Source organism: Corvus kubaryi, unplaced genomic scaffold, assembly GCF_017639235.1.
Source record: "Corvus kubaryi isolate FWS band 111438036 unplaced genomic scaffold, C.kubaryi_AGA036_p1.0 37385, whole genome shotgun sequence".
NCBI classification, from domain to species: domain Eukaryota; kingdom Metazoa; phylum Chordata; class Aves; order Passeriformes; family Corvidae; genus Corvus; species Corvus kubaryi.
In genome coordinates, this window is record NW_024581127.1 from 3,129,301 (window position 1) to 3,144,241 (window position 14,941).

Consider the following 14,941-nt stretch of genomic DNA (forward strand, 5'->3'; position numbering starts at 1 on the left):
GCCTAAATCTGAGATGACTGAAGTTCCACTCTACACGAGGAAGATTAGGTCAGTTATATCATGTTTCTTAATCCTTAGTTGTTTGCAGCCATTAACATTAGCTAAGATACATTAGACCTGTTTATTCAAGATACACTAAAACAGAATGAAAAGGTGCAAACATCTCAAATTAATTTTTAGTTTAAAAATGTTAATATGATTGGTTTGAAAAGCCAGGAAGATGCAGGCAACAAAAATCTTTGCTTAATCTGTTTTATTATATTTAAAACATAAAAAGATTTTCTCTCTTTTCTTCTTTTTACATTTTTTTAGGGAAACACAAAAGTTAGTTTAGAACAGTAAAAATTATCCTTTCTTACATTGATAATTTCCAACCATGGAATTAATAAAGCTGTAAATAATTTTCCAGAAAAAAGGTTATTATTTCTCCATAAACTGTTTTGACCTTTACAGAACAGTATTGCTTTCAGAATTCTTTGAGTGAACAAAAAACCAGCATAGGATTACATGGGGAGAGATAAACACCTACATCTTTTTTTCTGTTATTCTTCTCAAAAATAAAAAGAAGGGTTCTGATGAAGCAGAACCCTAAAATAGTTCTATCTATAAATAGATATTTCCAACTAAGGCATTTCTGCTTGTCAATATGATGACTTTGAAAGCCCAGCCTGCACTCTCCTGGATTTTCTATCTCAGTCCGCTGCCTCGGTCTTTCTTGTGCTTTTTTTTCCTTTTGGTAGAGCTGTTTTTTCAAACACTGTTGTGAATGATTTTGTCCTTACAATGTCTTTTAACTCAAGTTCTCTGTAGACTTTTTGTTTAACCACCTGTTTGAACTCCTTCCTCTAACTTTGGTTCTTGTTGGTCTTTACTGATTATATTGATCTTCAGCCCTCTGGCTGTATGTTCTCCTCTTGAGTGTTTTGCCTGCTAGGAAGATGGGCTACGCTCATGTGGCAAGAAGAATAGATTTCTCAGCAGCTGGTGGTTAAATAAACAATGACACATTTGATTAACAGGAGGCTTTAAATTCTTAACAGATTTTTACTTCAGTTTCAATTTCATTTCTGATTGATTAAGAATGTATTTCATTTTTTGCTTAGCAGGCACAGACCATCTGTCATGGATGATGAAGTTTTTTTCCAGAGAAACCAGATCAAAGCAATTGTTATTATTAAGTCAACTCAGGAAGAACTTGTAGATTTTTTTTATTTACTAGCAGAATATAAAAAATAATTGATTAGGAATGTTGGAAGAAAGAGAAAAAATGGGTGGGCAACTGGGAAATGACTGACCTTCTTTTTCCTATTTCTTAAACTCACATCTACAGATGTTTCATTCTTCCAAATGACACTATTCACTGTGAGAGGGAGCTGTACCAATCTGCCAGAGCCTGGAAGGACCACAAGGCTTACATTGATAAGGAGGTAAGAGGTATTTTAAAATCTCAGTGAAGTCTTTACACTGATAGCTTTTCAAAGAATAATTCTAAGTCAGAAATATTCTCTGCAGATCGAAGCTCTCCAAGATAAAATTAAGAATTTGAGGGAAGTTAGAGGACACCTAAAAAGAAGAAAACCAGATGAATGTGATTGTAGTAAACAGAGGTATGAGAGATGGCACTAAATACTGAATGCTACACTGATTTCTAAGGCTTACGCATTTTCCAGGGGTTTTGAGATGGAAAATAAAAGAACAAAGCTTTATTGATATTTATAACCATTGTAGGCCCCTATTTTAATTATATATAGGTAGAAGCTACTGTGAACCACAAGAAGATAAATTTTAACATTTTAAGATTAAAAATGTTTGCATTCTGCTAACATGTTTGAATCCAGTTGTAGTTCTGCTATAACCTAGCATAGGAACACACAGATATAACTTTGGTAAATGAAGTGAAAATTGTGAGTCATTCTGTATAGTTCCTTAAGAAAATGCCAACGATAGTATATTTCTGTTTTGGTTTTGTGTTGAAAATAGTTTCATGACTTAATAATTCCTAAAATTTTCCCTGTAGCTATTACAACAAAGAGAAAGGGGTAAGGGCCCAAGAGAAACTCAAGAGCCATCTTCATCCCTTCAAGTAAGATTGTTATTAACCTCTCATTCTCACAGTTAGCTTTTTGGTGACTAGAGAAATACAGTTTTGGGGATTTGGGGAGTTTTTTGGTTTGGGTTTTGTTGGGTTATTTGTGGAGAGAAGAAGGGACGAACTGAGGGGAAGAACAGGTCACACTTGGTAAGCTATCACAAGAAACCTTCAGTAGTTTTGGACCAATTTGTGAAAGTTTATGGACAATATTTCTTCAACCTGTTGATAGAAAAAGGATGAAAATAGTATTATCAAAACCAGATCAATATTATTTTTTAAAGATCCAGTGAAACCTAAATGCAGCAGTGCATCTTTTCTCATGCTCGCTGAAGAGAACACCTTATCTTAACAGCTGGGGAAGCTGAGCTAGAAGGTCACTTTCTCATCCTTCTGCCTTTATAAAATCCAGAAAGATGTAAAAACTGCTAGCTCTTAGCAGCTAGAACAAAGTTCTTAGTCAGACATACCCAACTTCCTCTCTGAACAGAGAAGCAGCACAGGAGGTGGATGGCAAACTGCAGCTGTTCAAAGAGAACCGGAGACGGAAGAAGGAGCGGAAAGGGAAAAGGCGCCAGAAGAAGGGAGATGAGTGCAGCCTGCCTGGGCTGACGTGCTTTACCCATGACAACAACCACTGGCAAACAGCACCATTCTGGAACTGTAAGTCTTATGGCAAAATGCAGATGTGATCCAGGCTATCCTCTGCTGTATTACTGGTTTTCCACTTCATGCAATCAAAGAATTATTCTGACCTTTAATGCTGTCAAAAACTTCAGCACATAAAAGGTCTACTTTAATTTTAACGTTTTTATTTCAAAGTATGTAATAAACAACTTATCGTGACCAAAATGCAGATACTGTCCCTTATGAATTCTTCCCATTACTCCATTTTTTTATGCTAAAATAGTTTCAAAATCACAACTGCATAGCACTTGTGTATATGAACAAAATATTAGAGGTAAAGCATATTTTAAATCTCTTTAAACTTCATGGTATACAGATTACTATTCTGTTGAGACATACTTCAACATTTCTCAGTATTCGGCATTAACAAACAACACTTTTCTCATTTTTGATGGTGGAGAAAGAAAAGTGATTGAAAACTTTCTTTTCAAAAACTTCAAGATCAGGTGAAAATTAAGTTACAATATATTTGACTTGAAGCTGAAAATTTGCTAAGAACAGCTTTTCATTTGGAGAAAGAAATGGTCTCCTAATGGTAATCTGTTCTGATTGCACTGGGATTTCTGCTAATATGTATTCTACATTTTAAAATATTTCTAAAGTAGTCATATGCATGGTTTTTGTTTTAAAGACAACAATTATATTGGCTAATTACTTGTTAACTGTGGAGTAACAAAAAGCTATGAAAAAAATTCTCATATTGCTGTGCATTCTGGTAATGCTCCAGCAAGAGTCATGGGGTAAAAAACGTCCTTTTGACACAGTCCAAAACTTAAAGAAGAGCTAATGTATTATACTACAGTTACTATTTTTATGAAGTCTGTTCAAAACATTGATATTGTTCACAACTTGTCACAGTAACCAAATCTAAATAAATCTTAATAAAAATCTAAGGCAAGGCTAGTATTTTATTATTGCGATTAAAGGTACTAGTAGAAGAAACAAGCATATTATTTTTCACTGAAAACTAATAACTTGTTTCTTTAATTACAGTGGGCTCTTTCTGTGCTTGCACAAGCTCCAATAACAACACTTACTGGTGTTTGAGAACTGTTAATGACACCCACAATTTTCTCTTTTGTGAGTTTGCAACTGGCTTCTTGGAATATTTTGATATGAACACTGATCCCTATCAGGTAAACCCCTTTTCCTGTTACAAAATGTCATTCACCAGGCTCCTCTAGGGTTTTTTTTAATTTTTGTTAACAAGTATCATTTCCCTTCATTCCTCTCTTTCTCAGCTGACCAATACAGTTCACACAGTGGAAAGAGGCATTTTGAATCAACTCCACATCCAGCTGATGGAACTGCGAAGTTGTCAAGGTTACAAGCAGTGCAATCCGAGGCCGAAGGGACTTGAAACAGGTACAAGAGAAATAGAAATGTTAATTTCCATTTTATTAATTTTTTTTTAATCTACTTTAGCTCAGATTGTATCCATGAAGTGTCACTCTCCTAAGTGTTGCTCTGAAAAATTTAGAATTATCCATATACACCATCCTGCACATCCACATGACCAGGAAACTTCTTTGTAAGTTTGCACAGGTTACTCTTGCCATCTTGATGTTGATGACAAAAACCATCATTTGACAGAAATGCTGCAGAAGGGAAATCGTTATTGGAGCTATAATGGCCACATGCAAATCTTCACAGCTATAACTCTTTTCTCCATTGCAGGCTTTATTTCATTAGCTTTTGCCTCCCAGTATTGGGTGAGGTGTTAAATCCAGTGTTTATTTCAAATGCTGTCTGCCTATATGAACAACTACAGGTTCCCTACCAAAACTGAGACTTCAAACTTCTAATCAGCAGTAGTCTTCTTCATTTTTGAAGAAAGCAATATTTCTTTACAAGAGTCTCTGGGTAAAAGAAAAGCTGGTTTTTTTACTTCTTGTCTCTGGAATTCGTTGCACTTAACTTTGGTTGATTGAACATTGTGATTTATTTTTTTTCACAGGAATACTCTGTTCTGCATAATTTGTGGTGTTGCATCTTTGTATCTCTTTCTACATCTACAAATGTTTCTCCTTTTTACAATATCTAATTGTTTGGGGGTTTTATTATTTTTGAAAACCTGTGGGTTTTCAGTTCTTTTATGTAAAACTTCCAGGAAGTCTTTGTTGGACTGCAGCTCTGTCTTTATTTAACACAGTACATTTCTTTTTAGGAATTAGATGCTGTGCATGGAAAACTACATTTTGAATGGTTTTACAAGTTCTAAACACTAACAAAAGTTACTCTTGTATTTTCCTATATCAGGAAATAAAGATGGAGGAAGCTATGATCCACACAGGTATCCACACTTTTTTATTCTCCTCAGCAGCTTCTTTCCAAATAATTGCATGACTCCAGTCCATTTCAACTAATGTCTGTATCCTGCCATGTTGCACACAGCATAGCTTTTGATGCATGCACTTTCTAACTACTCTACATTGAACTTGGCCATTGTTTTTTAGATCTACCATTCTGCATTTAACGTAGCTCATTGTCATAGCAAGACTTCATACAGCTCATATTTCATGCCTGTACTTCTTAGATGTTTGCCCAAGGAAAATTACCCTGAAAGAACCACCTCTTTTGGGTTGCTCTTATGTTATCCTGTTGATTTTGGATGGGTTGGAGGTGTTTTCCTGGTTTTATTTAGTAAGTCTTCACAGCTGTTTTTCACATGTAAACCAAATATGTTTACAAGCCTTTCTGGGGTACAAAGAATCTAATCAAACCTATGGAAGCAAAGCAAAATCTTCTCACTGGCTTTAGGAAATGTTGGCAGATACCGCTTTAAGCAAAAGCAGTGCGCAATATGAGCAGCATGTGCTCAGAAGCCAGCAGGAGACTGTTCAATATAAGTGTGGCAGAAAAATGAGGCTCCTTTGGGCTGAGACCAGATCAGACAAGCATGAAATGAAATTTCCTAAAAAGGTTGTATTATTTGAACTGAGGAAAGGCAACAGGTGAGGTTTTTTATACCTAAAAAAGTATATGTAAAAGGCTTGAACCTGAGGAATACATGACAGACAGCTCTTCGAAAGTACATTTTTCTTTTTAAAAATATACTTATTGTACCTACATGTTTATCATGCAGAGTCCTGTGTCTCCTGGTGGAGAAACCAGTCAAACATAACACAAAACCCTGAAGATACTGAAAAAAACTGCAGGTCTTAACAGTACTGCGCTTGCTGCTCACTGAGCCGTACTTGTCCTCAGGGTGAAAAACAGATTAACATCTGTGGAGTGTCATATTTAGACTGGGCTCCTTTTCACAGTTTATCATTTTTATACATTTTCATCTCTATGCACTGTAGAGGAGCAGCTCCTGATACACATTGCTTACTTGAAAAGTAAACAAGGGAGTCCAAGGGGTGTACAAGTCTACATAAAATGTTTTTCACAGGGTCTTCTGAAAGGAAGCTTGTCATTAGCTTCCAGCAGTCAGAGAACAATTAAACTAATGTATTTCAATGTACAGATCTCCAATTTAAGCAGCAAAATTTTGTTTTGCAGCCAATTTTGTATTTTTTCAACTGAGTTGTTTTGGGATCTAGGAAAATGATAAACTTACGTTTGGTTTATATCCCACTGTTTGCATTGCTCATTACAGCCTGGTGGGAACTGGTTACTACAATAATAGAAAGTAATCCCTGTAATTTTAAGTCTTTCATTGGAAGGCATCCTTGTAAGTAAGCATTTCTCATTTTAACTACAGATCTAACAGAAATGCCATTTTTGAATTGTAGGATTGCCTAAAATAGTAGAGGACACAGGATTAATCCTTAAAGTATATCTTCCTACACTGTTTAGTAACAAAAACATTTTAACTTCTGGTACCAAAGAACATACGATAAACATTTTACTACTGTGATAAATAGCAGGTGTGATACAACACAAGCAATATTGCTCTGTGCTATGACATTCCAGACACCCAGTTATTCTATTTACACAGATGCCTGGGTTCAACATTTTGGTTCAAGCCCCATCTTGGTGGAGTGTGTTTTTCTTTTCTTAAACAAAAAAAACCAAACAAACAACCAAACCAAACCAACCAACCAAAAAAAAAAAAAAAAACCAACAAAACAGAAACAAATCAAAAAATTAAATTAACAAACCGCATTTATCAGGAATCATTAAAACAATCTACTAGAGGATCCTTTTCTTGCTCCCTGCAGAGAAACAAATGGAATAACAACGGAAAGTCATCTGAACTGCCCCTTAGGCTTCCTTCAGATCATGTAGATTCTGCACTCTGACCTGTTTCCAGTTCAAAATGCCCTGAGTTAGTAAAGCACAGCCTGTGTTGCAGTAAAACACTGGGACAACAGGCCCATGTGGAAATAGCCAGTACAATGCAGTTGGCTTTACACAGAGGGAGAGAGAGCTTCAGCAGGGAAGAGCTGGTGTCACCTCTGTCCTTTGATGGACAAAGTGTGGCTCTGCAGATGTGGTTGATAACACGATGTGTCAACTTCACATTCCTCTCTCCTCTCCTGCTTGTCTGAAATTTTTCAAAGCCACCAAGAATATGATTGTACCCACCTATCTTTAGTCTCAAAGGAGACGTATTCAAATCTCTTCTTAGTTTTGAGACAACACAGGCACAGAGCAGATCATAGAGGATGCCAGGGTAGGATAAATGGAGAGTAAAGCTTAACTAAAGCTTGATCTAAAAATGAAAAATCAAACAGCAAAAAAATTAGTAAGTTTTGTTTTGAACAGATAGCAACAATTTTTTCTCTTTTGGATCTATATCATAGCTGAGAAATTCCAAAATGTTGATCAAGGAACCCACTGCCGTGCTGTTTCTCAAATGTAACTCATCTGCACTTTCCCGTTTCGTACCTATTTGCAACAAAATTTCTTACAGGGGAAATAATCTCTTCTTTCCTCTCTCTTTCCCTCTGTATGCTTTGATTTCAGTGGGAAACTTTCCACGCTTACTGCAAGTTGTGGAATTAAACCGTGAGGTAACTTGCTCAGTCAACCAAAATAGCTCTAGGACTTTAAGACTTTGCTTCCCTATTTGTTTAACATGTATGAATACAAGTTATCTCTGTCTTCAAACAAGCTATTTTTCTCTGCTTTACACAAAGATCATGGAACAATTCCCAGTGCTTTCCCAGCTGTGAAACTTCTCTGAGATTGCAGAAACAGTGCCACGTTTAGAGGGAAAAAAATAGATCCAGAGTGAAGGACCATGTAGCTCTGACTCAGACTTTCAGCTGTTTTGTAGGAATACAGCAAACTCCTTGCTGATCTTACTCCTGTGCAGTACAGCCCCATTGCCCTGCTGCTGAGGCTCCTCAGAAACCCTGTTCCTCTTCACTGGTCCCCAGACTGTCCCACTTCTCAACCTGCCACCGCAGCTCAAGCCTCTGTCCCACTGCTGGGGATGGGCAGCAGAGGCTCTTCTGAGCCCAAAAGCACCTTTCTGGCTGCTGCTTTTCCCCCCACTCCCCTGGTGTATCCCCAAACCTGTTACCAGTCAAACAGCATCACTTCTTTTTCAGTTCCCTGCCATAATATACCAACCCACTTGACTGTCCCTACAACAGTTTGTTTTCCTATACAGGCAAAGAAAAAGAAAAAAGAAAAAAACCCCTACCAACAGAAGTAAACCAGAAAAATTTGTATATTTTTGCACTTGTGTTGTGGTTAATATCTTAGAGGGTTTAATGACTAAATTCCTTGACAAAGCAGCCCCCTGCCGTGATGTTTTCTAGGGCCCCTTATGCCTCTAAGCACTGGAATAGTAAATCTTCTTTCTTGAAACCTCTGTGGTATTTAATTATCTTTTGTTTCAGGAAACAAATTATCCATAATTTGACTTATGAAGATGGCTCTCATGTGGCCATGCTATGATTTCATTTCTCTTGTCTACTTCAGGAAAGAAAGAAGATGCTCTGTCACAGTTGTTCAAACAAATCCAAAAAGCTTGCGTTTCTTTGTGGAACAGGAAGATTGTCTAATGTTTGCAAAAAAAAATATTTCTAGAATTTCATATTAAAAAAATAAAATACTTAGATTTTATGTTGTGAAATATTTCCAGTTAAGAGCAAAGATTCAGGTGTTTTCAAATAAGGAAAGTGGTCTCCTTTTGGTGGGAACAGAGTAAGGCCCCACATTGTAAAAAAATCTCAAGGGTTTTTTCTGACCATAATGGTATTTTTCTGACTTTCCATGTGATGGACTAAATATTGGAGAAATTCTTTTACTGTGAAAACCCAAGCTAGTAAGAAGCAAAGAATGTAATCTGTGATAGAGACAAGTTGTATCTTCTGTTCCACTTAAGTAACGAGAAAGGGCAACTTGGAACACAAATTAATGGAGATGCCAAGAAGCATCTGTAGGATGCAGGGCTCAATATAGATGAAGATTTGAGCTCAGTTCACACAGTTGGACTATAGCCATTTGAAGTTCTAAAGTAATTGCTACTAGCCTACCTGCCTATACAATTTTCAGGAAGAGAATAAATCATTACCAATGAATTAATTACTAAAGATTGCATGCAATATCATTTATAAGGACAAAATTGTCACTTTCCCTGACAGACATTTTCATTGCCTGATTTGTCTTTCCTTGTAGACCACCTTGTTGATAAAATCTTATCAGTGAATCCAGTCTGCCCAGTGAATTAAATAATATAATGTGTGACTTTTCAGTATAAAATGGCTTCACACCACAGTTGATAATCTGAGTCACTATAGTTACTGTAGCAAAACTTTTAAATATTTTTGAAATGGGATTCTTTTGTGTCTTCACATTTTCTGGCTGTGATCAATAAAAAGTGCAGCTCCATTGTTACTTATAGACTCATATCTATGCCCTTTATTTACTTACTATTTGAAAAGGCTGTTAAGATACTTTTGAGAGCTTTTTTTTAAAAAAACAAAACCTTAAGAAGGTTCTCTGTGTATATTTTAACACTATTTCACAAAGTGGTGCAGTCCTATAAATTAATTCGCACCAATTTTTGACAGTTTTATTTCCCTTAATTTCTCCATGTGAACTAAAATGAACATTAACAAAATAGATTAAAACCCCCTTTGGCTATCATTTACTAAATCAAATGTGTCTGGTTAGTTTGTAGATCATATTTTTTAAGCTACCCAGAATCAAAATTCATGTGAGTATTGAAGTTCAGGTGACCAGTGGCTTTCAGATTGGTCCCATCTTTTATATTTAACCATTGTTTGGTTATTGCATATTTTGCTCGAGTGCTCAAGAGGCAAATGGATTATTTGTGTATTGAAACACTTTTCCTACCTGGAAATATCAGAGGAAGGACTTCTCTCTGAATGCCATCACAAAGCCCCATTAGACCAGATTCTGTTCTTTTTTTACTCAGCCCAAGGATGTAGCAGGAGACAGGGGGGGTTCTTGGAGCAGTGAGCATATCCTAGGCCAGAACCATTCATCTGATGACAGAAGAGGTGGAGCATCTTACACTTTGAGCTACCTACTTTATGAACAGTGGTGCTTTCAAGCCAATTGAAGTAGAGACACACGTGGAAGATTTGCTTGCACCTTTAATAGTGTTCACCAGTAGGCTTTATTCTTTCTTTCAACAGAGGACAGTTATGGGATGGATGGGAAGGCTAAGCTGCCCAATTTCACTGGCGACATTGACTGGCAAGGACTGGAAGACTTGTACAGTGTGAATGAAAGTGTATATGAATACAGACAGAACTTTAGACTTAGTCTGGCTGACTGGACTAATTACTTGAAGGATGTAGATAGAATGTTTGCACTGCTGAACAGTTACTACCAGCAAAATAAAACAGACAAGAATAACACTGCTCGAAGCAACGGGGATGGGGACGAATCATCCACGCTGTTCACCCTGGTGGAAATGACTTCTGCCGAAGAGTCCAGCGGCCTGACTGCAGAAGAGTTGCAGCTTATTGTGCCAACAGACTTTGCAGCCCTTGCTTTGAGCACAGTGAATTTAAGTCAGGAGAGGAAACTTGAATTAAACAATGATATTCCTGAGAAAAGTAGTTTGAATGATGCACACTGGAGAAATAGTCATCCAGCTGAAAAATGGATGGAGGATAAAGAATCGGACCGTTTGGATATGGATTTCAGTGGAAATGGCTTGATAGAGTTGGAGTCCCGGCATAGCTTCATGCTACAGCCCATCAGCATTCCTCAAAAAGACACTCATCAGGACAGTGACACTGTGGAAGATATATTTGAAGATCAAATGTATCTTCCCATGAGGTCTGATGAACCCTTTGTTCATCAGACTGTGAACATATCCATTAGGGATTCACCTGTCAGTACCCAGGAAGCAGGAACTTTCTTAAAAAAAACCAAACAGAGTCTTGCAGGAGAAAGTTCACAAATCCTAAATGCAGAGGGCAGTGCCTCAGCTCCACTGTCCTTGGATTAGATCAAGTTGTAAACCATTAAGTAAGTTCTTCCTTTTCTTATTAGCAAACTAACAAAGGTAATCATGACAACTGACATTCCACGTTTATTGTAGATATGTTTTGCAGCTAAATTGAGCCCAGTTCAGTATTTGTGCATTTTTTTATTCACACGCACTGCTCTCACTGTAATTCTCCACACTGGGAAGCAAGATTTCCAGTTTTCCATTAAAAGAAACAGTGTTAACTTTCAAATGCAGTAGCACCCTATCTGAAAGCTAAAAGCTATTTCTTTGAAGAGGACACTCAAGTTACTTTTGCTATTTCCAAATGATCCCACCATGAATGAGTGTTTCAGTTCACCCAATATCCCTGCATAATGTCTTTTTCATCAATTATTTTAACCACTGGCAATTCTTAATGCCACGCTTTCAAGTAAAATGCACTTTTAAAATCTGTATGCCATACCATTTGCATAATGGTAATAATATACCTTATAGTATATTATTATTAGTACCTTAATAATACCTTACAGTTTCTTAGTTTGCTTGTTGTCTTGTGAAATTGTGAAACCAATAAACAGACTGACCTGAAAGAGGTAAACACCATGGATTGTGGAAAAAGATTCTTCAAATATTATTTTAGCAAAAATATTGCATGTTTTTGTTGCTTTATTAAATCTACTCTCAGAAAGGTATGGCTAATGATTGTTAACTGTAGAAGGATTTGTTTAAATTGGATTGTTTCCCTATATGTTGATATTGCAGAATTAAAATTCCATTAATTTTTTTGACCTTTTTTTTTTTTTTCTGATACTGGTAGAAAGGTTTACATCAACACATAAATGTTTTTATAAATGTTTTTGTCACCCCGCCTGATTTTTATTATTCTCAACAGTATCTTGAAAGCATTATTATAGTTTTGAGTCTTGAATTCCTTTTTTGTTTTGAACAGGCATTAAAGGGAATGATAAAATCATGTTAGATTTCCATTATTTTAGACACAAAAGGCACATGAGAGTAAACAATAGTAGTTTAGTAATAATTTTTGTTGTTGTATTCTAAATTTTTTCTTGAACTTTACCAAACATTAAATTGTATAAACTATAATATGAAAATGACTCAGAAAATCTGTTACTCAAAACTTAACATTGTCCCTTGTTTTTTTTATAAATTTCTAAATAATTATGACAACAGCAACTAAAGAGAATTACCTCAAACAGATGTAATTCCACAGTGTCCAACTCATGGGTGTGTTTCCTACCTGTTACATGTTATTTTGTGTAGTGAGTATTTTTTGGCTATTGCAAGCACTGCAGGTTAAACTTACATTCATTACATTGTATTTTAAGTGGAAACTTTTTAAAAAGCAGATTCTTTTAGTAGGATTTTAATAATTTTAAGAAGCAGTCTTTTGATGGACTCTGTAAATATGTTAAAATTACTAGTTCTTTATCTGATGTATGTGTCATGGGCGGATTGATAGAAAAACGTATTTATGGTCCTGAATGATGCTATTTGTACATAGGTTTTAAGTTACTAGGATACAAACTGTGGTTTTAAATCTTGTATAATATTTCTGTGATACTTTTATAGTACAATTCTGGCTTCGGGAAAGTCTAGAAGCAATATTTCTTGAAATAAAAAGTGTTTTACTTTACCTGCTTCAGAGAAGTCCAGATGATCCAGTTTCCTTCCTGAATAAGTTTTATTTCAAAAATATGTTAACAGTTTCAGTTTTAAGAATCCATCCACATTAAAAACCGGTAACAAAATAACACACAACATTCTGTTAGTTATAAATTATTCCTGAAGATGTGAGTAATGTATATTGTTGTTGTTGTTGTTTAAGGCACGCTGTGATTTTAGTTTTTTTAATTCCAAATTCATCAAATCCTTTCTTGCTTGAACTCCATGCACCGAGCTGCACAACCAGCAGTTCCCAGAAGTAACGCAGTGTTTCATGGAGCCATGCCTTGCTTTGCTGCTTTCTCTCCTCACTGCACAGCCGTCCCTGGGACAGCAAAGCACTACAGACCAGACATGCAGGGCTCACCAAGAGTGAACCACAGATCTCTAGCCAGGAGTTGTGTCTCCTTGTACAAGAGTCAGCATGAAAAAGAATTAAGCCTTCAAGGTAAACTCTGTCTTACATGAACTCTATGTTTGTTCGATGGCCTGTGAAAATAAGATTACCTTCATACCTAAACTCAGCCTCTAAATCTGTGCTTCTTGAACTCTTCTTTCTTTTACATAGTCCTTGGACTCTGATGCTCCTGCAGACATGAAGTTTCAGGTGACGTTTGTGGGGATCAGGAAAGGGAGTGAATCTAAGTATTTCGAAAAGCAGTTGTTGCAATGTCAGATACAGCCTTGAGAGAAATCTACCCTGAAAGCACAGTAGCAAGCACAGCATGTATTTCAAAGCAGGGTGCAGAGCAGGCTGAGCCAGCGAGTTTGGGAGGAGTTGAAGGACAAAGGCAAATTGAAGCAAGGTCCCACACAACCATGTCTTGTGTCTTTGTGCAGGGAATTATCCAGCACCAACAGTGTGCCCTCCATTCTTTAAAAGTTTCTCTCTTAATGCTTGGGTAGAGCAGAGAAGAGAATGGTGCAACAGTGTGGTCCATCCATTCACCCCACTTGTCCTTCCTCCTTACCTGAGAGCTTAAAGTACTCATTCAGGAAATGGAAGAGAGAGCATCTTGAATGTTGTCTACCTTCCTTCTAGGACAGTACTCATTCATCTAAACTATCAGCTGAACAGTGCCCTATCTTCTAAACTAGGTGGCAGGCTTTTTTACAGGTCTCTTATAGGAGTGTGGAGGAAAGAAAGTATAAAGGACACTCATTATGTAGGCAAGAGGTAAAGGGAGCAGTGAGCTCTGATCCTTGCTTTCTTGGAAACATGCATGAAATATAAAACCAAACCCAGCTGAAAAGGCCAAAATCTGTCATATCTCTAAGTATGCAGCCTAAGCAGTGTGTTGCTGTCCCAATATGTTTTGCACTTCTTTCTGCACAGTACTTCTTGTCCCATAGCTGAAGCAGTTGAGTCCATGAGCAGTCCATGGCGTGACTGTCAGGAAGCTTTTACAGGCAGTTGCAGGCTCAGGAACAAAACAAGTGCCTAAATCTGACTTCATTGGCAAGTGCTCCTCACACCAGGGGAGGGCCAAGAGGATGACTTTCATGGCTTTTTGTGATGTGCAGAGCAGTGGCAGATGTTCTATTCTGAAAGGCAGTACATAGTTCATTACTTTCTGAAGGGCCCCTGGAGCTGGACAGGAAGAACTTTAAAACTTGCATATCTTTGGGAGGTAGCAATGTTATGTGAAAAGTTTCATCTGGAATTTAAAATAAGGCAGCCAGTATTGCCCTCACATCCTTGGAAAGTGTGAGACACTTTCTGAGACCCCCTAGACTGAAAGCACTGCAGAAGAGCAAAGATGTGCTTCATTTCCAGAGCTAGACATAGAATCACAGAATGGCTTGGGTCAGAAGCAGCCTTAAAAATCATCTAGTTCCAACCCCCACCATGGGCAGGGACGTGACTTAGAGCTGTTATCAACAGGTGAATCTTGTTATTCCTGAGGTAAATGCACACTAGCAGCTTTGCAAAAAAAAAAAAAACCAAACAAACACACAAACATTTGAATCAGAGCATTGTTCTGAAGTTCAGCCATCTGTTGTTTTTTGTGACCGTTAAGAGAAGATATTTTAGAGTGCAGGTCTGAGCACAGACCACCCCCAGTCTCCCAACCAAAATCCCTTGAGATGCCTGCAGCTGTCTACATTGG

General features: G+C 37.1%; 1 protein-coding gene across 14 annotated transcripts in view; it reads left to right on the forward strand.

The window, feature by feature from the left end:
- SULF1 (sulfatase 1) overlaps positions 1-11,619 on the forward strand; it is a 123,862-nt gene extending 112,243 nt beyond the window's left edge. For 13 of the 14 annotated variants that reach the window (XM_042035753.1, XM_042035763.1, XM_042035757.1 and 10 more), the window contains 7 exons: positions 1,331-1,427; positions 1,513-1,607; positions 2,018-2,083; positions 2,580-2,752; positions 3,770-3,912; positions 4,018-4,141; positions 10,342-11,619. In XM_042035753.1, coding sequence (XP_041891687.1) covers positions 1,331-1,427; positions 1,513-1,607; positions 2,018-2,083; positions 2,580-2,752; positions 3,770-3,912; positions 4,018-4,141; positions 10,342-11,165 — 1,522 coding nt within the window. In that variant the 3' untranslated portion in view covers positions 11,166-11,619. Of the gene's footprint in view, positions 1-1,330; positions 1,428-1,512; positions 1,608-2,017; positions 2,084-2,579; positions 2,753-3,769; positions 3,913-4,017; positions 4,142-5,035; positions 5,070-10,341 lie in introns of all 14 variants that reach the window. The other variant, XM_042035765.1, reaches the window with a different exon arrangement.
- The last annotated feature ends 3,322 nt before the right edge of the window (positions 11,620-14,941 follow it).